General features: G+C 34.8%; 1 protein-coding gene across 7 annotated transcripts in view; it reads left to right on the forward strand.

Moving 5' to 3' along the window:
* ITSN1 (intersectin 1) overlaps positions 1–24,749 on the forward strand; it is a 124,160-nt gene that overhangs the window by 65,287 nt on the left and 34,124 nt on the right. For 4 of the 7 annotated variants that reach the window (XM_032203002.1, XM_032203040.1, XM_032203010.1 and 1 more), the window contains 10 exons: positions 1,787–1,908; positions 5,032–5,261; positions 6,592–6,713; positions 8,693–8,707; positions 13,225–13,469; positions 14,837–14,996; positions 15,807–16,012; positions 16,694–16,776; positions 19,022–19,188; positions 24,623–24,668. In XM_032203002.1, coding sequence (XP_032058893.1) covers positions 1,787–1,908; positions 5,032–5,261; positions 6,592–6,713; positions 8,693–8,707; positions 13,225–13,469; positions 14,837–14,996; positions 15,807–16,012; positions 16,694–16,776; positions 19,022–19,188; positions 24,623–24,668 — 1,396 coding nt within the window. The remainder of the gene's footprint in view (positions 1–1,786; positions 1,909–5,031; positions 5,262–6,591; positions 6,714–8,692; positions 8,708–13,224; positions 13,470–14,836; positions 14,997–15,806; positions 16,013–16,693; positions 16,777–19,021; positions 19,189–24,622; positions 24,669–24,749) is intronic. The other 3 variants (XM_032203018.1, XM_032203025.1, XM_032203032.1) reach the window with 2 other exon arrangements.

Genomic DNA, 24,749 nt, shown 5'->3' on the forward strand with positions numbered 1-24,749 from the left:
TTTTAGTATCCCTTTTCCTTAGTCCAACGTAAGGCTATGCATGAATATTTATAACCATGGGCATTCAGGGTTTAAAAATTTTGCCAAAGGCACTAGCCTGCCTGAATAATTCTGGTGATTTCACAGGAGTAGTTTATTTTATATTCTGTAATATCTATTCTAGATCCTTTAGCTAAGCTTTCTTATGACTATGGAAAATAATGACAATCATGAAATATAGTATTGCCCAAATTATCTCCATATTTCAATGAGTTTCATGGCCTTAGCAGAGTTTATATTAAACTTGTATAGGAACTGATTATCTCTTTAATGATGCTGAACTCAGTTTTCACTGAATTCAAAATTGAGGATCATTAAGAAAATGTGACTCAGGACTAGGACACTAAATGCAACTTAACTTTTTAAAACTTTCATTCATATATCAGAAATGTTTTAATACCTTGCAAAGGTCAAGTGCTACTCCTCTTAACAATGTAGTTTTAACTTCATCTTAATATTTGATGTTGCACAGTGCAGTCTTTAAGCACTAATTCATGTATTAATTTCACTGACAGAAATTTTTAGATACATTATAAATTTAATCTGTAAATAAACAAGTATTAACTTTCAACTTGCATGAAAACTAAGAAGTTACTAATAATTTTGTGCAATTATTGTGAAATTAACTCACTTTTCTGATTTGGGCCCTTTGAATCACATGATATTTACTTATTCTCTTACGCAATTTGATATGTTTTGGTCAATGTCCGAGGATAGTTGCATGAGGTCTTCATTTGGCTAATCTGTAGATTATGAATTTCTGAAAAACTACCACAGTACTTCCAAGATTACTTATTTCGGTGCCTGAGTAAATTAAAATAAAGCTTTTAAGGACGCAAGAACTAAACAAACCTGCTCAATGTGAGTCATATTTCAATAAAAGCAGACGTTACTAAGATACAGATTTAGAAACAATTTCCTGTTATAAACTTTTTCTGCATATTTTGTGTGTACTATTCTTTTTCAATGTGGACTATTTTCAATGAAAATGATTCTTTTGTTTCTTATAATACTGAGGAGTTTAGACTCAAAACAGAAAAAATCTAGACTCTAGGTTACACAAAGAGATGCAAGATCTAACTGGTATTTCTGTTAGTAGTAGATGTTCATGCAGAAAACAAATCTTGAGAAAATATGATGTTTTTGTTATTATTTGTATTATAAAAATTTCAAGCACTGTCTTTATAATTAACCAAAGGAAAACTAACTTGTATATGGATGAATACTCTCTGTACCACAGTTTCATCCCAAAGTTGTTGCTTAAGGAATTCTATCCCCTGGACATAAAACAATCCCGAAGCTTCTTTAGTAAATCACCCTTAATTTCAATATAAAACCAAATAATTGAAGCAGTTGCTATTATGAGCAGTTCATAGGCCAGATTTTTGTATGAAGTTTAATAAATTCAACAAATCAGCAAATGAAATAAAACATAAGTGACTATTCAGATGAAACTTTGTCAAAGTTTTGTCAGCTTTTTAGAGTTCCACTTTAAAAAAGGCTTACTTGTTTCTTAACTGTTTAACATCTAAGCTAATAAGGTTAAAATTTAGGAAAACGTGATATGTTTTCCTTATAGTCCTTTGAAACCTACCTTAAATGCCTGCCAATGCATTTGGCTATGCTGAAAGTTTGAAGAGATATCCAACCATTTGCATTTTTTGTTGCCTCACAATGAAAATGTTACGGGGCCATTAATTCTGATTCACATACTGTATGGTTACACATATTTTACTTTTTTGTCTAGGAGCTGAGAGAAATACATAACAAACAGCAACTACAGAAGCAAAAGAACTTGGAAGCTGAGAGGTTGAAACAGAAGGAACAAGAAAGGAAGACAGAACTAGAAAAGCAAAAAGAGGCTCAAAGGTAACAAAATGCTCTAGTTTATGCCCTTCCTGTGGAGATACTGGAGTGCAAAGCATTTTGCAAAAAAAGTCAAATAAGCTTTGTATTTCCAGGAACATAATCTGATCCTAAATAATATGTTACTACGTGTCAAGAATATCTAAGACCTAGAACAAGTTTTGGTTCAGTGATAATAACTTCTTTAGAAATGAAGGGTTTTTTTTATTCTTGAATGAAAAGTGTGTTGTGGAGATGAGCTTCTACATCTGTCTGTGACTCTTAACTGTCAATGACACATACAGATTTCAGCAGCATTACTTAAAAGGTGTAGTGTACTTCTACATTTAGAGATTTTGCTAATGGCTTTTACTATACACCTTGGAAATAACTTTTTAAATGTATTTATAATATATTTATGGAAAATAAATGGCAAAAAATCTAGCAAGCAGTTCTATTCTGACATAATTTATTTGTAGCTTCTTGATTAAATTTTTAGCAGTTTAGGGGTTTTTATGCTGTCAATCTGGATAAACACTGGTCAAGAATGAACACAAAAGCCTGGGAACAAGGGATCTTAAATTATTGGTTATCATATTACATAGATTGCGATCTAAAGCAACTTCGTTGTCTGTGTTATTTCTTTGTGAGTCAAGTTAATTTTATATTTCAGGCAAACCAAAACAAGGTCTCAGTAAAAAACTCATCTTCAAACAGAAATCTTGCACATAGAAAGTAGCTAAATTAGGGTAATTCTTTAATTACTTGCATAGAGCCGGTGCCTTTAAGAATCTGAGGTATTGACTTCAGAAAAAGCAAACTTTCTAAGAAAACAAGAAATCAGTCCCCTACCCCTGAAGTACGGTTTCGTCTGCTCTTCTCAATCCAGCAGCTAGAACAAACTTGGTTTATATCTGTGGGAAGAATTAATTACTCTACTAGAAACAAAATTAAAAATTCATTTTCTAAAGCCCATCTGACTAAACTCACCAGGTAAGACACCACTGAAGTTAAAAAAAAAAAAAAAAAAGAGTGCTTTGTGTCTGTATATGATGCAGCCTCAGTGTTGCAACAAAACTGCTGAGTAATTGGCTCTGAATACTTTACAAATGAACATGCCAAGGACAAGTTCAGTGATTGAAAGAGGAGGTTGACAGAACAGTGAATTTATTAAATTTTTAGATGACTTTACACTGAAGGCAGAAATGTATAGCAGTAGTTTGTAGAGGAGTAAGTAATATCATCACTGGTGTCTTAACCTGTACTCATGGTATACTGATGTGAAATACTGAGATTGTGTCAGCAGTTTTGTTTTGAACCAAGGATGATTTTTTTTAGCTTCTGAGTTAGTAGTTGTCATATTACACAGGTACTGAGTACCTTGGGATCTCTCAGAAAATGTTTTTGTCAACTCAAAACTTAAAACGACAGAAGATGATATTTGCCCTCTGGTGCCAACCTACCATTTGGAAAGTGAATTTCTACCCTTAAGTATTTTGGCCAGAAATTCTTGGCACTCTTGGATGAAATATGTGCTATACAGTAGGCCAAGTCTGTAATGACCAATTTGTTCCCATGCAATTTTCACTAATTTTGTAGTTATTAAGAAAGTATGGAAGTGGAACAGGTCAGAGTACACATCAAATCACCCTGTGTGTCTGTTACAACCCTTTAGAGTTATCTTTACCAGTAAAAGTTGTTTCTAGGAGACAATACTTACCTATTTTTTTCATGTCCTCTGTCAGTGGGTGGAAAGGACTTGTTGGCTTTCACAGGTAGGAACGTTAAATTTTCTGAGTAGTTCTGTAAGAGTACTGCGTGAAGCTGGTGGATATTTTTTTTATTCCTTGCCCCACAACAGAAAGATCAGGTCTGCCGTATTTTCTGATTGCCACTTTTTTTCTGATTTGGATATTTTGTGTCTTACCTAGAGATGCTTGTAGCTTTGAGAAAATAAGTAGAACCAATTTGTTTGAGCACTATTCCTGACTTTTTCCTGCATTTTAAAGCTAAAGTGAGTGTTGAACAACAGAAATGGAAGAGCATAATTTGCTGCCTGTTTTGTTTCAGAGAAAACTATAGAAGAATAAATTAGTGAAAACATCTGGTGATAGTTGTAGCTGATATCTACGGTTCTAGATTAACTAAAAGGAATTGTGGGGCAAATGAAAATAGTAACTCATAGAGGTGATATAATGGGATGCTCAGATTGCTCGGGAAGAGATTATGAAAAGCAGCCTTACAGGGTCGTGAAGGGCTTATTTATGGGTTCAATTTTTTTTTTTGTATGTATGGTTCATTACTTAAAACAGTTGCATTAGATTTGTGAATCCCATGGAAAACTATGAAAAGAGAATACACAAATATTGTTGAATCCCCATGTTGAGACTGATATTGCTAAATTGAAGATCTGGGACTGAAAGTGTAAAGACACTGGATTGTATAAAGCTTATAATTTTCAGAGCACTGTAAGCTCAGTAAGAGACTGTTACAAAACACGCATGTAAAGTTTCATACGGTAATTAGAAAAACATAGTTAAACAGATTTATTTTCATGTCATTAAAGAGGAGAAGAAATCACAGTCTTGATAAAGAAGCAGTTAAACTGTTACAATTCAGTCAGTAAGAACGCTTAAGTGTTTAAAAATCTCTGAAGAACTCTTGACGAGAAGAAATTGTGTTAAATGCTTTTTCCCTTCTTACATTCAGCTCCAAACCACAAGTATTTAATTTCTCACTGTATGCTGAGGCCTTTTCAAGAGTTCTGTGGAATTGTGTTGTAAAGGCATAGACTTCACATGTGAGTTAAAATAAAAAGTGATATTAAAGTTCAATTTTAGATGCAAAGACAAAACAGTTTAAAGCAATAGAGTCATGCAGTTAGTAGCAGATTACACAGATTAGTGTTCGCTCGCTTGTCTGAGTCACAGCTCTTTCTTTATGAATGCATACAATCTTTGCCATCTAGGAGCCACTGTGTAAGAAAATGTTGTGGAGTGGTTGATAACTCAAAAAATAAAATTACCAGATCTGGTATTGTAGATTGTAGATCTATTTTGTAGATTGCGCACAAGGACAAGTAACTTCTGTGGTCTTTTGTTTGACTGACTTAAAAAGCAAAACAAAACACTTTTACTTGTCCAACAGACGAATCCAGGAGCGGGATAAACAACGGCTTGATCGAGTGCAACAAGAAGAAGAGCTCCAGTGGCAAAAAAAAAATCAGGAAGATGAGAAGCAAAAAAGGGAAGAAATAACCAAGAAGAAGGAAAGCGAGGATAAGGGGAAACAGGAAATCCAAGAGAAACTGAGTAAGCTTTTCCAACCACATCAGGAACCAGTCAAGCCAGCCATCCAGGCTCCTTGGTCAAATGCAGGTAGAGGAAGAAATCAAGAAATGCCGTTGCACACGCCTTTTGAAGAACCATATGTTTCACAATTGAATTGTTCATTTTATTGAAATAAATCATGAGTGGTTTGAGCTCTAAACTCCAAAAGGTTGTTCTCTTCTAGGCTTCAGTATTCTTCCTAAAAGTATGGTGTTCAGCAGACAGAATAAAACACAAGTCAAAGAGACTCGAAGTGTGCAAACTGAAGGAAGAATCTTAGATAAAAAATGGTCTAAGATGTTGACGTAAGGTGTCAAAAATTACTGCTGCGCATCTCGTTACAAACTTTAAGAAATCTGGATTTTTTTATAGTATCTGTGTCACTTAGCTATCCTTCTTCCTCTTCCCCTTTGACATGCATGTTGCTCACTGAACAAATGACCTGAAGTCTACGATATAATCTTCTTTCTTCTGTTATGCACGTAATCTCTTTCAGTTGAGAGCTTTTTCTCTGCATTATAACCTGATTTTTGCCCATATTTGGAATCATCGTACTCTCTTAAGTGGTTTTGATAAATATACATGAGAATTGATCGGGAATGTAATATTTGTCTAAATACTTGATCAAAGGACTGCATAAAAGGGAAATTACTTTCTATCTTTTAGGACTAATCTAGAGTTGACTTTATCAATTATACATTCTTGTTAGGTATTATTTGGGCAGAATAGCTGAGGGCACTTCTGTGACAGAATACACAAATAGGAACTGCATTATATAAAAGAAATTTAGCTTATCTTTTTTTTTTTTTTCTCTATTCTTCTTTTCACTAGTAATTCATCTTTAATACGAGCATGTGATTTTTAAAACACCATCTGTAAGTGACCTCTTTTCAGCTAATCCGTGTGTGTTAGGACATTCTGAAACATCTTTTTTCAAAGTATAGTCAGGCTGCAATTGAGGCTGCTGCATAAGCAGGCTCTAAAACTATTGGGCATACCACTGATACATGCAAGAACATCACAGTTTGAATTGAATCTATGGCTTACTGCTCAGATATAATCTACAAAATCAGTGATGCATTTGAGAAGTCATGTATGTTGCATCGTAAGTGCATGATTCTTTCTACAAATAGTTGTGTACATCATGTTAGTTAAAATGCAGTAATATTATACATATTAAGATGAGAAAATAGTAAGCAATCATTTAAAAACACGCTTTTTCCTATTTCCCCTTGTGTAAAAGGATAATATACTTTCTACAGACAGTGTGAGGTTTGTTACTTTTTTGTATCCACTTTTGCCTCATTTTTCAAGACTGCAAAATAATGCCTTTTCTTTTTTTTTTTTTTTTTGTATCTGTGTTTTTTTCTTTGCTCAGAAAAAGCTCCTCTAACAATTTCTGCTCAGGAGGATGTAAAAATAGTGTATTATAGAGCACTGTATCCTTTTGAATCAAGAAGCCACGATGAAATCACTATTCAGCCTGGCGACATAGTCATGGTAAGAAAGGATTGTGATATTAAAAAAAAATAAATATATATATATATATATATTTTGCATTTGTGTGAGAAGAATTATATGTGGCAGTATTTTATTTTTTTTTTACAAATTGGAAAAAAATATTTCAGTGAATATCAAAATATACAGGATGTGATATTGCAGATTACCTATTACAATAACATATAGCTTCTTAGAATTCACTGTAATGTAAAGTTTAAACATAATCTATGAGCAGATCATATCAGCTGTAGTATGCTGAGCTGTGTGTGTTTGAGGTGCAAAATGTTTGAAAACGTTCCTTTACAAAAGTTGTCATTGTGAGAGGTTTTTTGTCCTTCAAGGTAGCTAGGGGTTAAAGTTACTGTTATTTTGTATTGAGAGAGTGGCTGCTATGGGTTAAATCAAAAAGTGGCTTTGATAAAAGTATGTTTTTAATAAGAAATTTAATTTTTTTTTTTTTATGGGAGTAGTACTACAGCAGTGTTAAAAAAAAATAATTTTAAAAACTGCCTTTGTTAAGAAAATATGATGTCCATTGTAATACCAAGTGAAACAATCATACTAAGCTACAGGATGGCCATACTTCTGTCAGGATCCCATAAACATTAGCCAAGTCTTTGTAGGGTAGTGTTTCTAGCTTTTTTTCTACAATTCTTTTGGTGACAGTTTTTGAGATAATGACCTAATTTAATTGTAACTTGGAATTATTTCTGTAATTACTCTGTTCTTATTTTTTGCTTTTTATCTACTTAACTCTTTTGTGAGACGCTTTTACATTTCTTTTCAAGAGGATATAAAGTAGATGAAATGTCATTTCAAAAAAAAGGGAAACTTCAAAACCTAAACATTTGATTGCAGGTGTGTTGATACAGAAGCTTTTCCATTCATTTTTAAAATAGATGATGAGAGAATGGAATATGGGCTGCCTATAACTGTTGTGTTAAACTTCATATTCTCTAAAGCTGTCTTCTGCTTTTGGCATAACTATATTTTTAAGTTACAATTCTGTTGTTAATGACTGCAGTATTAATATTAATAACTGGCTAGTATGATCTTAGCATGCTCACGTCTATTCATAATGAAAATGCCCGGTGTGGAAATTAAATGCTATCTTGTTCACTGTAGGAAAGTATATTCATTATAGTGTTCCAAAAATATTTTAAGAGTCATTGCATTTTGACACAGTTCAGTAATAATGGATTTTAGAAAAAAAATACCCTTTGTAGACTGTCATAAATTGTAATGATATCTATAAAAGAAATGCATCTATTCTAGGGAGATGAGCCCTCATCTCTCATCCTTTTTTTGTTGTTGTTGTTGATTCAGCTGTGACACAATGAGGTATTTGTGACATTAGAATCTGCTTCTGGAAATTAAGTGAATCCTGTGTTAGCAGCAGTACTGAATGACTTGGGAAGAGGTCTGATCCCATTCTGAATAAAATTGCAATGTGCTATTATTCTTCATTAAGAAATAGTATTGATCAGTCAGCTGTTAAATTAGAGAGGATATAGGTACATGAGTCTCCTTGGGCTCTCAGAAAATGCTGTATCTCTCTTTCTTGGGAAATAGATTGTAGCCTAGACATATAAGAAATTTTTTTTTTAATTATTTTTTTTCAGAAAGTGCTCACTATTAGGTAGACTCACAGGGAAATACCATTTTGCCAAAAATATGTGATTTTAAGGAGCACTTCACATGTTTTAAATAAAGTCTTTGTTACAACATAAGTTTTCCTATATGTTATTTTGGACTTTATTTTAGCTTACTCTAGAAGAAAAAATTCTCTAGCTCAGTTTTCTTTATTTAAAACACTTCTAACAATAATTAAACCTTATGACTAATCCTTGTGGGATTTATCTCCTGCTCTGTAGTAATTGCTTAAATGGGCTACTCTTAGAAAATTAATATAAGTAAAACACTTTTGCGAAATGTGTTATAATTCTGCCTTGCTTTAAATCATTGCTTTCCTGATGGAGGTTAAAAGGGAATGGGTAAGTGTGCCATATGACTGTTAGGAAGTCTATGCAATTTATTCATTTTCATAAATACAGATTTTGTTACCATGTAGTTTACTTGTTTTTGAGTTTATGTAGGGTGAAGTAACAAATCAACTCACATTGTCAAAAGTAATTTAAGTACAATGGAGCAGAATTTACTTTTGATAATGGGCATTTGGATTCCTAGACTCTTATCTGTCCTTAAGTGTTTGTTGTGTCATGTGGGTCTACAAGGTTTGAGTCAGTTATGTCTTTTGGAAAATAATGATTTACAAGCTTACATGTTAAAGTGTGTCTGATGTTTCATTTATGACATAAATGCAACTCTGTAGTTCAGCTGACCTCTACAGTTAGGAGTTTACTGTGTGCAACAAGAAAAACTTTGCTTAAAGTAATTGTGTTCTAACATAGGTAACTTCAGTATTTACCCATTTTAACACTATAAAAGGCTTTGCCTGTGCAGGCCTGTGAAATCATGTCCTGTATCATATAGATATACAGGAGATGTTACCCAAACTGTCACTGCTATGAGCAAAGAATCCAGCTGAAGCACACATCCATTGACAGAGCACATGGAAAACAGGCCTAAATCCTGGGTTTAAACAGGACTGCAGAATTCATTATGTCAGAATGACTTGAGGCTTTAATAGGTGTATAGCTTGTAAATAGCATTTGACAACAGTGTAATTAATATACTTTTACACTGTGCATGAATGTTGAGGTCTGTCTTGGTAGGAATGAAGGAGAAGAAGGCTTCATTCTGAAAGAAGTATTTGCAAAAGTGTAGATGGGGAGAGCTTTCTTCTGCTTTACTTTCCAGTACACGTGCTAGCTATCTGTAGGACTGATATATGTGAAATGGTTTAGAGAATGTGTGGGGCATGGGCTGTATTTTTAAGAAAACACATCTACTTTTTAATTAAAGGATTTTTGCATCTTACCTTGGATTTCTGCTTTCTCTGCTTCTTACCTTTTTACATACTTGAAATAACTTCTACTGTAAGACTGTGAGGCCTTTCACTATGTAGATTGATTTATAACCCTAACTATAAGTTAACCAAGCTTTTGTTTGGGAACAAAATATATTCTGAGCCAAGAAAGCCATGCCTGGTTCAGGGCTCTGTCTATTCAAGAACTTAAGTTTCTATTATGTGTACGGGTATGTGTATGCGATGTGTGCAATTCTTTTCCTTTGGATAGCTCTCTGACAAAACGGGTCCTGCTGGCATTTGCTGTTGTTAGGCTCCATCTTGGAGTAAGTGAATGGATTCTGTTGTTACTGGCACTCTTTGATATAATGCAGTTTATTTAAATAAACAAGTACAATTCAGTGAAATACAGTTGAATTACGGAGTTACTGAACTGCAGTGGCTCTGATAGTAGAACATAAGTTAAATAGAAAGTTCATAAAAGAAGCTTAAACGAGAAGTCTAAGTCAATATGATAATGGTAGTTTGTTGTCGGTTTTGTTGGCTGTTGATTGTGAAAGTTAGAAGGACTGTTCTTTGTATTGGGTACATAGGCAGCCTTGTTGTCTTAGACCCTGCGTAGGCGTAATCAACATATGGCCTCTGGCGTGCAGAGCTTATATTCAGCATTGTACTAGGAAACCCAGTAGCGAGACCAAAGGCCTACACATGAAGTAGAATTAAAACGACAATTCAATGGGTAGCTAAACAAAACAGACTATGATACTCTGGTTAGCTTTCATTAAATACTTTTTGGAGAGTATTAGGTTTTGACTTCATATGTAGAATTAATTGCTACTGTAAAGCAGGACTTCTGTTTTTGTGTACATGAACTGCTAGTGATACGCAAGCCAGCTCAAAGCGGGGTAGGCCTCTGCAGAGCTGACAGAGATATTAACTGTGCCTAATGCTTCTGTATCTAGGAATGGTATTGCTGTAACCTCTGTTGTTTGTTGTGTTGAACCACAGGGAACGAGAATTTGTAAGCTGTGGCTCTAAAGGACAGTTAAATAAATGAAAAATACACACACTGTAATGCAGTGTTCAGGTGTACATTTAAAGTCTAGTTGTATTTTGGAAAAAAAAATATCTGCAATAAAAGTCTGTTGTAGGGACTTGGGATGGTGGGTGTAAAAATATAAGGAAATTGGAACAAATTAATTTTTAAAAGGTTTGAAGGAATGTATTTAAAGTTCTAGTACTGTACTACAAAAAGAGATGCAGATTATATTTTATATGAATGACTGAGAGAACATTTTTAATGAATTATAAAGTGAAAATGATATTTCAAAGTGTCTTTTCATGAGTATATGATGAAAACCTAATTTGACTGAATAAGCATACATTTGAGTATCTTAATAAGCTGTTTTAAGAATAATTTTAACTTAAAACTCTCCTAAGGAGACATTAAATCAGTAGCTTTAAAAATCCCTTTGGTATTTTTTTTGTCTGCTTGTACAAAACATATTTTTTTCTGAAAACTCACAGTGGTTTTTGTATTGCTGTGATTTGTTTCAAGGATGGCCATTTTAGAAGGTCATGGTAACAGACTTTTGGTCTTGCTGTGATTATTCTTTTGTATATTAATGATTCTAGTTACTACCTGAAAACTGAATGAGAGTCCAAACTGCGTGTATATTATTACTGTTTAGATTTTAAACTTTGCATCAGGTGCTGATGCAAACCATTTCTCGCTTGCTCTCCCAAGATTCACCCTCTGCTGTGACCTCCCATCACTCATACTGCTGCTCTAACAATCCTATTCAGTGCTGCAGTGGAAATTTTGCTCTGCACTGCAGTAAAACCACATTGAACCGGTCAAGCATGTACTCCATTCATTTCGCTTTGAGTTAATAGGGGCTGAGACAGAAGATGGGTGCAACAAAAAGCAGAAATAATGGATTGTTTTGCACCAAAAGAGGAGTGTGGGATAGAAATTACAATAGTAGGCAGTCAAAGAGTCAAGACATGGAGTAAAGCAAAGCAATCTATCAGCAGCTCAAATGAGTAACCTAGGGACAATCAGAGGCAGAGGCTTTGCTGCTTCAGTTTGAGTCACTTCTCTGCAAAACAACGTTCCCACCCTTATCTAAAGCAACTCGTTTACACCATTGCCACAAATGCTTCTTTTTTACCACTGTTCCCCCCCCGCTTTTTTTTTTTTCAAACAGCTGATCAGTTTATATTGTTAAAATTAATAGAATAAATAGGTAGGTGTGTTTCCAACTGTCAGAGCAGCTAGCTTGAGATACTACTGTATGCCGTTGCTGTATAATGTCATTATATTCTGAAAACCCCGATGTCTGAAAAGGATACTATTACTAATTCCTTAGCTCGTGAAGCATACTGTTAACAACAAATCCTTCAAGATGCTTGGGAGGTAGGGTCAAGTGATTTCAAATTATAGATTTAAGCATCTCTCACTGACTGCTGTACTGTTAACTGCACCAGTAAACTTTTGATTTATGCTCTCATTTGAAACTTCTAAGTATTTTAAAATACTGATTACTGCTGGACTAAACGGTTGAGAGAAATTCTTGCCAAAAATGGCCCTTATGTAGGGCTAATCATCTGACTTTCCATTACTAGCCTGATTTTACTGCTGACTTGATCATTGCTAGGGAAATCTGCAGCTACGCACAGCAGATAGTTGTAGATAGTAGACATTATTTACATGTAAAAGGTGCAAGACATATTTGTATATAAGGGTTTGCTTAAACCCTTAAAACTGAAATTCCTCTAGAGTATCAAAGAGGTTAGATGGCTAGATCACCAAATTTACCATAATTATTATAATTACCCCTAATAAAATTACTGCCTTTTTTCTTTAAAAAAAGTTTCTGCAACCTCCAGATGCCTTGTCAGTGTTTAACCACCCTATCGATTCATGAGTCACGAGGGGTAGCAATGGTGAATTATTTTTCTTCTGCAATTCTTTTTTTACTGAGGAATTAATTTGAATAAATACAGTAGATTTGTTTTGTTTGGTTTGGTTTTGAATTTCTTTGAAAAGGGTTAATTTTAATATGCTGTGTTTCTGTTCTATTTTCTGAAAAAGGAAATCTGGGGAAACTTGTTAAAATCTGCATGTTGCATTAGTTAAACCAGAAATAGCACTATTTAATGGGGTCTCCAGAACTAGTATCTCTAAGTCTGGTTTACTATGACAGACTTTCAAGCAACTGTTTAAAAAACCCACGCTTGGCTTATGCATTAGGGCTGAAATGAACCTTTTTGTACTTCATCACCAAGAAAACCTTCTTGATTTTTGAAAAAAAGGGATTGCAAAGCAGTGTTGCATTGCAAAATATTTCCTCAGCTGTTGATATGCCATAGAAGGAATAGCTGACAACATAATCCTCCAACAGTACATTTAATAATAACAACAAAACTCTACCTAGGTGGAACTTGTTTTTATAATGAAGGTATAATTTTGCTGTAAGTAAAGAAAGTTAATTACTGTGGATGAAAAGGATTTTATGTCAAGTAAAAATTCCAGTTATATGTTATGTTTCTTAACCTTCTAATTTAATGCATCTACAGGTGGATGAAAGCCAGACTGGAGAACCAGGGTGGCTTGGTGGAGAATTGAAGGGAAAAACTGGATGGTTCCCTGCAAACTATGCAGAGAAAATACCTGAAAATGAAGTTCCAGCATCTGTAAAACCAGTAGTTGAGGCTGCTGCTGCACCTAAAGTTTCTGTGCATGAAACAACTACATCACTAGGAACTCCTGTGTCTACAGAGTGCACTACAACTGCCAATAACTGGGCAGACTTCAGTTCAACGTATGTTTGGGTAGTGATTATCACCTCAAATGTGCTTGAGTCTTTTTAAATCAATTGGATTGCAGTGGGCTGCTAGCACAGAGTACACAGATTGCAAAGCAACACAAAAAAATTGCTCCCATCATGTCTGTCTGAGCAGTAGAGAAGGACACATCACAAATGGGAGACATTTCTAAGTGAGGATGGTGACACCATGGTAGAAATCCCAAGAAGTTCACCTTTCTTATCTTTTACTGATTGACATCAACCCTCATTGAAGGTTTCCAACTTGGATTATGCAAAATAAGTTAATGACAGAGTTAAAATAAAAAGATGACTTATTAGTTCCTTATCACAACATTAATAAGGCTGATAGAAGTAGAACATGTGTTCCAAAGATGTCTTATTAACTTCATACAATATTGATCAACCATTCAAAATTTTCATCAAGTAGGTTGCAGTAGTACTACTGGATATTTAAACTTCTTCTGTTCTACTAAAAAAAGTACTTTATCTCAGAGGTGAGGGAGGGATAAGACTAAATATTGAGCTTTCTGAAGATGTTTGGCATGTATGTGCTTTATTGCTTTTAAATAAACAGTGCTTCAGTTTCAATACCCAGAACATTTATACTGATATGACATGACATATTTATACTAATATGACATACAGTAATTGACATGATACAGGTTAGTGATGTTTGTGGCCTTTGGGTGAGCAACACTTGATTATTCGGACTAATAGCACAAGAAACAGTTAAAGACTTAGATTTAAGCTGGGTGTTTTGTTCATGCTCCTAGAGGTCAGAGAATTTTGTTCATTTAAGAGGATATTTTGAGGTGGATTTTGAGATTTGGTTGACATTTTGAAGGACAAGAGAGAGCATAAAACTAAAAAGCTGAAAAAAGTCCATAGGAGATAATTTTATGAAAAAAAAAAAAAAAGGTAAGGATTTTAATAGTGCAAATAAGCAGCAGCAATATGATGCATAAGTGACATGCAGGTATGAAGATTTCAAATCAGTTTTGTACTGAATTGTGACTATTTTCTATTAAGTTAACTCTTTACACTGTGCATAGTATAGGCTGTACTACCTACTATTTTCATGGTATCAGAGCACACCTAAAAAATGAAATTAAATTAAGGAATAGCTGGCTGTAAATGAGCAAGGACAAGCAACTGTTCTTAGAGATCACCTTTTAGAGATATATTTATTATAACCCTATGTTTGATTGCACTACTTCCACCTGAGAGTTAAGCTGCTAATAACTCATGGAATATTCAACTACAAGAAAGAAACCTAGAATGTAGACTTTATTTCTGTACAATCTTCCCACATGAACATTGTTATTCAACTGAAAATAATAATGTCATTTTCTTATTTTCAGATGGCCTACAAACACTAATGAGAAACCAGAGACAGATAACTGGGATGCCTGGGCAGCTCAGCCGTCTTTGACTGTTCCCAGTGCAGGGCAGTTGCGGCAGCGATCAGCTTTCACTCCTGCCACTGTTACAGGATCATCTCCCTCTCCTGTCTTGGGTCAGGTGAGCAGCTATGTTCATTAAAACTCTTCTGACCCAGCATGAACTTCTGGAAAGCAAAGAACACTGGCAGTTAAAGCAGTCCTCTGGTGGTGAACTGTATCAGTTTGGAGTGATAAAGAGTTAGTGGCAGTGGCACAATTTAACATGAAGAAGCTGCTATTCTGTGCTGGCTTTTTACAACTGTGGTGGTCCAGTCTTAATGTTTTGGCAGGGTGCTATTTTTGGGTCACTTCCTTTGGCTTTTATTGAATCACATGACAACAACCTTTGTTCCAAAGTGGATTATGTAGTTAAGTGGTATAGCAATGGCAAAGCTTCACACCAGATGAGTTCAGTCCATCTGTTAAGGCACTACATTTTCCTCAACTGGACGTACTGTTTTTGTAAGCTAATGTGCTGTTCTGAAAAATGCTAAATACCTTAGTGTCTTAGAGCAAAACTAAAAAGTTGGAGTATACAATACATAACTTGCAGCAAAGCATCATTTTCCATAAAGTTTACTTTAAACCCTGCCAAAATAGCTTCATCAAGGTTTAAGACATGTATATCTTAATTGTAAAACTTGTAAAAAAGCAAACCCCCAATAATTTTGCATTGTAGCGCTTACACATTAACAGAAATGGAGGAGGATTTTGAACATTTCTTGTATTATTTTGTAATTTTAATTGATATATTTTGCTTTATGCAGTTGAGGAGAAGTATGTGTATTTTGTTGCTAAATAAGTAGCACAAGAATAAGATTCCTTAAGGAGCTTTCTTTATGAAAGGTGGTGCATGACTGGCTACTCTCTTTTTTCAAATTTGCATTAGGGCGAAAAAGTGGAGGGGCTTCAAGCACAGGCTTTGTATCCTTGGAGAGCAAAAAAAGACAACCACCTTAATTTCAACAAAAATGATGTCATCACAGTTTTAGAGCAGCAAGATATGTGGTGGTTTGGAGAAGTTCAAGGACAAAAGGGGTGGTTTCCTAAGTCATATGTGAAGCTTATTTCAGGCCCCATTAGGAAGTCAACAAGGTATTGTATTTGCTTTTACCATACTTTATGTCTATAATGTCATAGTTAAATAAATATGAAGAGTTGCACACTTGAGTGTTAAAGTTTGGAATCTACTCTGTAAAAATGATTTTATGCAACTCTTCTCTAGGGTGTTTTGGCCTCCAACTCTAAAAGTTCAGTTTAGGAATATGTAAGCTGATCTCAGTTCTCCTTCCACAATGCATCACCAACAAAGATCTAAAGTTTAATAAATTCTTAATTTTATGTGACTTGCAACTAAAAAATAGTATTTTGGATATTATGAATTACATCTATGTAAGTCTTAGATTATCTTTCCCCAAAATTAAAAGAAATACCTCAAAGCTTAATCACTTACCATTACTCTTGGAGGATGAAACAATCAGAATCTGGTTCTGTGTAACATGAAGGCAACATTAACATTAGTTAAATAAATTAGAATGATTTTAGATTTTTTTCTCTTTTGAGGGAAAAGAGGAGATGTAGCAATTTGTGTATTGAATGTAATTTCCTAATTTTAACCATGACTAGCCATTGTGCATAAAAGCTTTAATTTGTAAATTCACTATCTCTGTTTAAGGGAATTGCTTATGGATGTATATGCATATTTTAGTTTTAAAATACAGTAAGCATCCTCTGAAAAGGTTTAATTTCTTAAATAACCGTTATTCTCTTCTAAAGCATGGATTCTGGTTCTTCAGAAAGTCCTGCTAGTCTGAAAAGAGTAGCATCACCAGCAGCAAAAGCAACTATGTCAGGTGAAGGTAAGCATTCCAAACTGAATAGCACTAACAGTATTCTACTATGTAATGAAATAAAAGCAGTCTACATATTACCAGAAAACAAGCCTAGAATCATCAAAACAAGCCTGTTTTAAGATTATGCCTGTTAGAATTGAAGTGCAAATCAGTTTGCTTCTAGAGCGATTTAAAGTGATTGTAGTAAAAATTTGTAGATGTTGTGTCTGTAGAAAAAATAATTTCACATGCTATTAAAATTTCTTCTACTGTTCCGTACATAAATATTTTGGTAACCAATGGAAGCATTTAGGATGTTTTTTTGCAGAGGGCCAAATAAACACATAGCTATATATGCTTCATGATGTTAGGAATTATTAATAGATACCTCAATTGCACTCAAAACTCATTTCCAGTGTTTCATTAAAGCTATTTATAGCTAATTTCTTTAGCTGAAAGTTGTGGTCTTTGTAGCCAAGGCTACCCCTCATTTTTTAAGGATGCAGCATGAGGCGCAGACAACTGTCAGTTTTCTGGAGGGTTTTTAAAAACTTGCATCCCTGGTTGTTACCACTCTTCATCTGGAGGTTAATGCCTCCATATGAGCTGTGTTAACAGGCTGTGGGCACTCTTAATCCACTTCAGGGCAGTGCCAGCTAGGTTAATTTAAATTACAGAGTAAATCAATTAATCTAAATATAGTTTACAAATGAACATTTTTATATAATCTCTACAGTACACCTGAAGCTTTTCAACTACAATTCTACATAAGATTTCAAGTGAAAGAATCTCTTTGGTTACTGACGTACTTAATTTGCCACAGGCATTGAGCACTAGAAAAATTTAAAAAAGAGAATGTTAAAGATCTATCCAAAATGGAAAGTGAGATAATAAGTTATTTCAAAATATAACTAGTCTGGCTTGCTATATATTTCAGGAAATGCAATCTAGAAATGCTAAGTATTTTTTTTTTAACATGGAATATCTCAGGTTATATGTTAGTATTAAAAGGGGACACAACTTTTATAAAAACATGTCCAAAAAGCTGTATTTTTAAGAAATAATCACAAAGAATCGCAGAATGGTTGAGGTTGGAAGGGACTTCTGGAGATCATCTAGTCCAATCCCCTACCAAGCAGGGTCACCTAGAGCAATAGAATAGAAGATGCTAAATCCATATTTCATTAGGTGTAGAGGATTTAAGAAATACGTATTTAGCATACATTATGAATTTTAATGTATGTGTCTATATGTGTACAAACAGATGTACGTGTTCTTCAACTGCAGTCATTAGACAAACCATACCTTTCATTAAGGATGGTAATTGTGGTTTGAATTCTTGCTGAACTTCAGTAATAAAGCTGAGGTTTTTGGTCAGATTTAGTGTTCAAGCAAAGAGAACAGTTGCCAGCTGTAATGGAATACTTGCATGTTTTTGTCAAGTATTCATGTAAGTCTGCCTGAAGTATCGTGAACTGCTCTTACTTCCAGAGCTGGTCCTAGAAACAGATGATATAATAGTCAGTGATCTATTTTATGCCCCACAGAAAGTGTGATATTGCTCAGTTAAAGAAGAATTGTATAAAAAATGTTACTGGATTGTCTGAAATTCTTCGTAATTCTTTGTGTAGAGTTTTTTCATGTAGTTCTGTGATTCAATTACGCATTGCATTTCTCAATGTCAGTCTACATTAGTGTTTTTGCACTTGAATACTAAGTAGTTGACTGTGTTTTAACAAAACAGAACACATTCGGGCTTTGTCTTGACGTTTCCCAGCCATCTGTTGCATAAGATGCAAAGAGATGTGTGCCCTTCATGCAAAGCCTCAAGTAATGAAAGAATTCATTGTACATGAGTGCCAAACAGCATATGTAAGATGAAGACTGTATCTACAGATGTTTGGTTACTGAGATTTTTCTGTCCCCAAGATTGAAAATGCTAGTAATCATCACAAAACAGAAACCATTGAGAAATATGTTCAAAGTAGTTTCTGATACAAAGTAATAATGTATGTAAATTTTAATTGTACTTGCAAATTACTTTATCAAAAAGATTCCTTCCTTCAAGCCGCCTCGTGATAGCTTGTATTTAGTTTTGATCTAGAAGATTTCATTTTATGTATTAAATATCGAGGAATTATCAATAAAGTATTTAATAAATTTATCTTCTATCTAGCCTGTGGATAGATAATGTTATACTAGGTTTATCAAATGATAATTGAGCAGTTTATCAAGTGTTTTCCCTTGTTCTGTATTTATTTCTCTCTTGCAGAGTATATTGCTATGTATACTTATGAGAGCTCTGAACAAGGAGACCTAACCTTTCAGCAAGGTGACATGATTCTTGTGACAAAGAAAGATGGTGACTGGTGGACAGGAACACTGGGTGATAAATCAGGAGTATTCCCATCTAATTACGTGAGACTCAAAGATTCTGAGGTAGAGACATTGAATTGTTATAAAATTGAGTCGGGGGAGGTACGTTTTGCTCGGTGTTGTAGTGATAGTTGTAAGTCAGTGGTTCATAAGTGAATGAGAAATATTTACTGAATGTGAAGTTGGGAAAAAGCAAAAATAATTACATTTCACAACAAATTCTTAAGTAACATTGCAAACCATTTATGAAAATGACTCTTGCATATGTTAGCAGTTAACTTGGCGGTTTTGTAGAGACAAGTCAAAATAGCTGTGATTACTTGGTTTTCCAGGTAAGTTTTTAATGACTGAGTTGTATCTTACTGTTATTTTCTTTAAAAAGATAGTAAGGGAAATATTTCAGTTTATCTTTTTTTTTTTTCTTTTTCTTTATTTATTACAGTGTTCTTGCAGTCCAGGGGAACAAATTTGGCACCAAAACTTGTCTAACTGCTAAATTTATTTTAAAGTTATTTATTGTGTAGAGGTTCTGTCTCATCTGAATTTATCCCAGAATAATCTGATAGAGGATGTCTGTATTATTTTTTTTCCTTCTTTGTAGGTATTCTTAAGAAAGATGCTTTCTCATTATATTCCATATTTATTTGAAACAATAATTCTCACTTACCAGTAGGAATCAGCTTAGTGTCAGCTGCATAGAGTACTAATCTCTTGACAGAAGGAGTTCTTGTTTGTGTCTCTAAGAATAATAGGGTTTTTAAAGATGTTAAATGCAAACAAGACGCCTAAGTTCTCTACTGGATTTTCAGAAATCTAGGTGGTAAGGCTTTTTCCATAAGTGTTGGCCTCTGTGTTTATGTAGCAATGAAGGACTGTAACCTGCAGTTGTGGAGACTGGGCAAAGTCATTCCTTAAACTTGCTTCTGTTTATGAAAAAGCAGAAAAATGAAACCTGCAGTGAAACAAGTAGCTGTAGAAAGACTTTATGTAGTAATTTTCTAGATAATAGAGAAGCATCAATAACATCCTCTGGGATAGGATCAAAAAATTATCATTAATTATGTTTAGTCTTACAGTCCTTGGGAGAACTAGTAATGTGATACTGCTTTCAGAAGCATTTTAGAAAATTTTCTTATCTATATTTTGCATCATGTAACTATTTCCTTGAATCTGTAGACTATGGAGCAGCAGATGAAGTTGGATCAGGTCCCAGACTAGAATAGCAGTACTTAATAGTTGTGTTAGTCAAGTATTGTAGCACTATGGTGCCCATCATAGCAGACTAGCTTGGCTTTTTGTCACCGGGAGTAAATTTTTTACAGTAGCAAGTTGTGATGTTGCTTCAGTAGGCAGGGTAGAGGTAGTCCAGGTGTGCTTTTGGAGTGCAGGATGTGGATTATAGTTCAGTACTGCCTATAGGTCTTGACATACATCAAAAAGATGTTGGCTTGCCCCATGGTGGTAGAAGCAGGTGTACAGATAATTAATTCCCTAGCTGTGGAAGTTCATGTGATCATGAAACTGAGCCCTAAGTCTCTTTATGTTACTTGGAAGTTTATATTGTAGTTGATGAGTGGGAACCTGCAGGGTCAGCTTCCTAAAGCCCTGTGAGGCCTATTTCATAGGTGGATAGTAATAGTTACTAATTAGTTATTTAGCACTAACGGAGAAGTAACTGAAGTTAAGTTTAATTTGAAGGACCTGTTTTTGTTTTCCTTTGAGATATCCTTAACACAGTTCAGTCACAAAACCTGCGAATTTATATTCAGATATGGTGAGCTGCCTTTTGTGTGCCCTGAAGGATTGGACATACCAGATGCTTGTCCTGTCTGGCGAGGGACAGGCAGACATATTGGCAAGTCTTTGTAGAAAACTCAGAAATAGACATTTAATTCTGAAAACTATCTGTATTAGAGAACTCAGTTTGATGTTTCGCTGGTCTCAGCTTGTCTGGGGCTCAAACAACTAAGTGCAGTTTATCAAAAAGTGCTCCAACTGCCCTTTTTGCTGATGAAAACCACATCTTCAGATAAAATCTTGATGAGAAAAGGAGGAAAGAGCACAGAGCTCACGGAGATCTTTGTATTCAGGACGCTTATTTTCATGAAGTGATTCACATGCCCCACAGGAGATAGTTGTTGTTCCAAGTGGATAATTGCCATTACACATACAGGGTTTTGCTATTCAGCTTGTTCAGAGAGCCAGTTTTTAAAAAGGATTTCACAATAGCGGCTGTCTTAACTTTCAGATGTGCTGCTGTGCTTGGACAGCTGCTGGCTGATCGTGAAAAATCTTACTAAAAAAGTAAATTAATTTAATGTGTTCTGCACTGTTGACTCAGGCCTGAAGAAAAATTAAAGGCAGTGCTGATCTTTCAATAGTGCTACCCTTTTGCCTCAAGCTACTAAATTAAAGAATTTCCTGTCCCTTACAGTTTCAACACATTAACAAAGTGAAAACCCTTATGTTCTTCAAGTAAACAACTATCCTGGTTGATGGTCTGTTATCGGAGTTTTCAGTAAGTTGAGGTAGATGTATACAGATCTGTAACAGGTTTTTATTTTACCCTGCCTTTCCTTGAGACTGTTAATAATTACCTCTGTGTTGGGGTACAGGGCTTACAGGGTAGAGTTGGAAAAACAAAAATTTAGACCCCTCAATGAATGAGACTTTGTATAAGTGTTCTGAAAACTCTTAGCAGTCTGAACGTATTTACTCTACATTGTAGGGGTCTCATTGTACAACACAACTGGCAATTCTACTGCTGTGTCTTACTAAATTAGCAAAGCAAGTTATTTTCTACTGTTTCAAGAGACTTTATCCTTTGTCACAAAATATCCTCATAGGCAGTTATCATCTTAAGTGTACAAAAGGGAAATAGAATAAGGTATTTCCTCTCCATGATGTTTCTCTTAGCAAAAGGATACAAAATATTTCTCCAGCTCTTCAGGTAGCCAGCAGTTGGGTCCATCTTTAAGTGCCTTATTTGTTAATTTAGATACTTTTGAAGCACTGAAGGTGTTTTCTATGTATTTCTTCTGCTTTTTACCAAAGGTGCAAAGAGTCTTTGAAGAGAAATCAGACTGAGTCTGCTCAATGTGATTTTGAAATTCCTCTCTCAAAATACCCTTGATATGTTTACCAGTAAAGTGCAAAGAGACAGTGTCACAGCCTGTTTTATCTGCCCATACCTGCCTCACCTGGCAAAGAGGATGTTGGTTAAGTGATATTTGGAAGGAGTTTGTTCTTTTGGAGGTCCAAATACTTGTTCTTTCTTAATGGGTGGTGGTTCTTTGCCAAAAATGCATACCAAATTGTATCAGTTCCTGATGCTGTCATGTCAGTGTCAGTCGTCGCCCCTGGTTCCAGAACTTTTAGTCTGCCCTACTCGGGACTGTGGCCCTTAGTCTTTGTATCTGATCTCTGTATGATGCTTTCCTATTTCATTTTGTTAGTTGATGTAGGTCACAGTGGTCATAGAGAAAGGTAGAGGGCAAAAGAGAAAGAAGGGAACCTAGGGAAGAAAGGAAGACTTGCTGGCCTTCTAGAAAGTAATTATAATCAGTTACAATTACAAGAAAGTTGCACTGAGACTGCAGTATCCAAGTGTTGTTTAATATAAAGTATCCACTTCCCACAATCCTTCCCAAAATTTAACTTGCAAAACGCCAAAGAGAAGTGTGTATGGAAGATGCTTTTGTGCCAGATGTTAAATAAGAAACAAAATAAAACCTTCCCCATCCCATTTCCCCACTCTCATCTTCCAGTAGCAGTTACAGGTTATAGGGCAAGCCATGCCAATTCTGCTGACTAATACAGCATTGTGAAGTCTTATACTTTAGCCGGAATGGTCAGGCTTCATTCAGGAAAATGTCCAAAATGTTGTCACAGAGCAGCTACATAATCTTCAAGACAGGTATTTTCCTAATAATCTATTTTTTAGAGGCATTCAAAACCAATGCACATTTTAAAAATGGCACTGTACTGTCAGTTATTTAACTAGTTTTCCAGTTATTGATTTTATTGTTTTATGTGTCAGAATCCACAACTTTTTAAAATGTCAGCTTAAGGAGAATATTGAGGATGAAACCCATCTTTTCCACAGAGAAATTCTGAAATTCTGGGATTCTGAAAATCTGGGATTCTGAAACCCTTTGGGTCATTCATGTAGGCTGCAAATGTGTGGGGAGGATCCTGAAGAAGTTGAGGGGAGACTGAAGTGTTGTGAGCCTCCCTTGAAGTTTTCCTTTAAGGATTTTACAGATATTCAATATTTCTGACCAAAGTGCAGTTTACGTTTGGTATGTTGCCGTTATCCATATCTGACGTTTTTATTGTAGAAGAAAAGTCTGGCAATGTTCTGGGAAAAAAATGAGGTAATTATTTAAGGGATCAGGGAATCTGTCCTATACAGGGTGTTGACCAAAAAGGTTGGCAAGATAACTGAGGAAGGGTGTGTGCAAGGGGTAGAGTCCAGATTACACATGGTTTCTGAATACTCAAATTGCATGAATAGCACTAGATCTGCAAGTGCATTTAAAAAACAACAACAACAACAACAACAACAACAACAAAAAAACAACCAACAACCAACCAACCAAACACCTCCTTCCAAATAACTGGTGGCCTTAAGGGAAGGTTTCTTTTTCAGCAAAAGAACTTTGAGTTTGTAAATTATGAAAGCTTTTCATGCTAAGTTTTATATTTCAGTATAGCTGGTTCCCTACACATAACTGAACTAGTTCCACTGCTTGCTGGATTTCTCATGGGTGTTCACAGGGGCTTTTCTTACGTTTCTCTTGGCCTGGATGGTGGTGATGTTCATTCTTCATCTCACCGCATCTAGATTTAGAGAAATAACTACCTTTGTCAAAACAAACAGCACTTCAGTAGTATTCAGCTATAGCTATTCAGTGTCCTGTGCTCTCAGTTGTGCATGAAAAAGGTGGTGGAGTTTTTACTAGTGTAACACATATCACCTACAAAGTTCAGATAACTCACCTTAGAAATGCAGTGAAGGATTTTTGCGCCATGTTAATCTGCTGTGTAAGAAATTTTAGAAATTATGGATATTATTGAAATAATTATATGGGTTAGCCTTTTAAGCATATTTGTAATCCTAACTATTTGTAGAGTTGAAAACTACTATTGCTGTTTTAACTCAATTTGGCAGAATTCACATTTTGTAGATATCCGGATTTACAGTGAAAATGCTCTGTAATTTGGAATTACATTGGTATTTGCAGTCTACGAAAGGCAAGAGTTCAGGAAAGATGTTTTTATATAGTTATACACTTCCATGCACCATTTTTAATTTATTTCTATATATTTATTGCCATCTCAAATACTAAGAGTTCCTGCAAGAACAGAGACTTCCTTTGAGAGATGTTTATTCTCATCCTTTATTGGTGTGTTATAGAAAAATGTATTAAATAATTTTCATATACTGACAAAATAATTATGAGTGCTAAACTTACATCTTACTTTCTATTTCAAGGCTTCTGGAGCAGCTGGAAAAACGGGAAGCTTAGGGAAGAAACCTGGTGAGTTATATATAGTGACAGCACCTTATATCTGTTATTGAATAGTATTTATTTCTAATCGGTGAGAAATTTAAATGGAAA

The sequence above is a fragment of the Aythya fuligula genome, chromosome 1, assembly GCF_009819795.1.
Source record: "Aythya fuligula isolate bAytFul2 chromosome 1, bAytFul2.pri, whole genome shotgun sequence".
Classification (NCBI taxonomy): Eukaryota; Metazoa; Chordata; class Aves; order Anseriformes; family Anatidae; genus Aythya; species Aythya fuligula.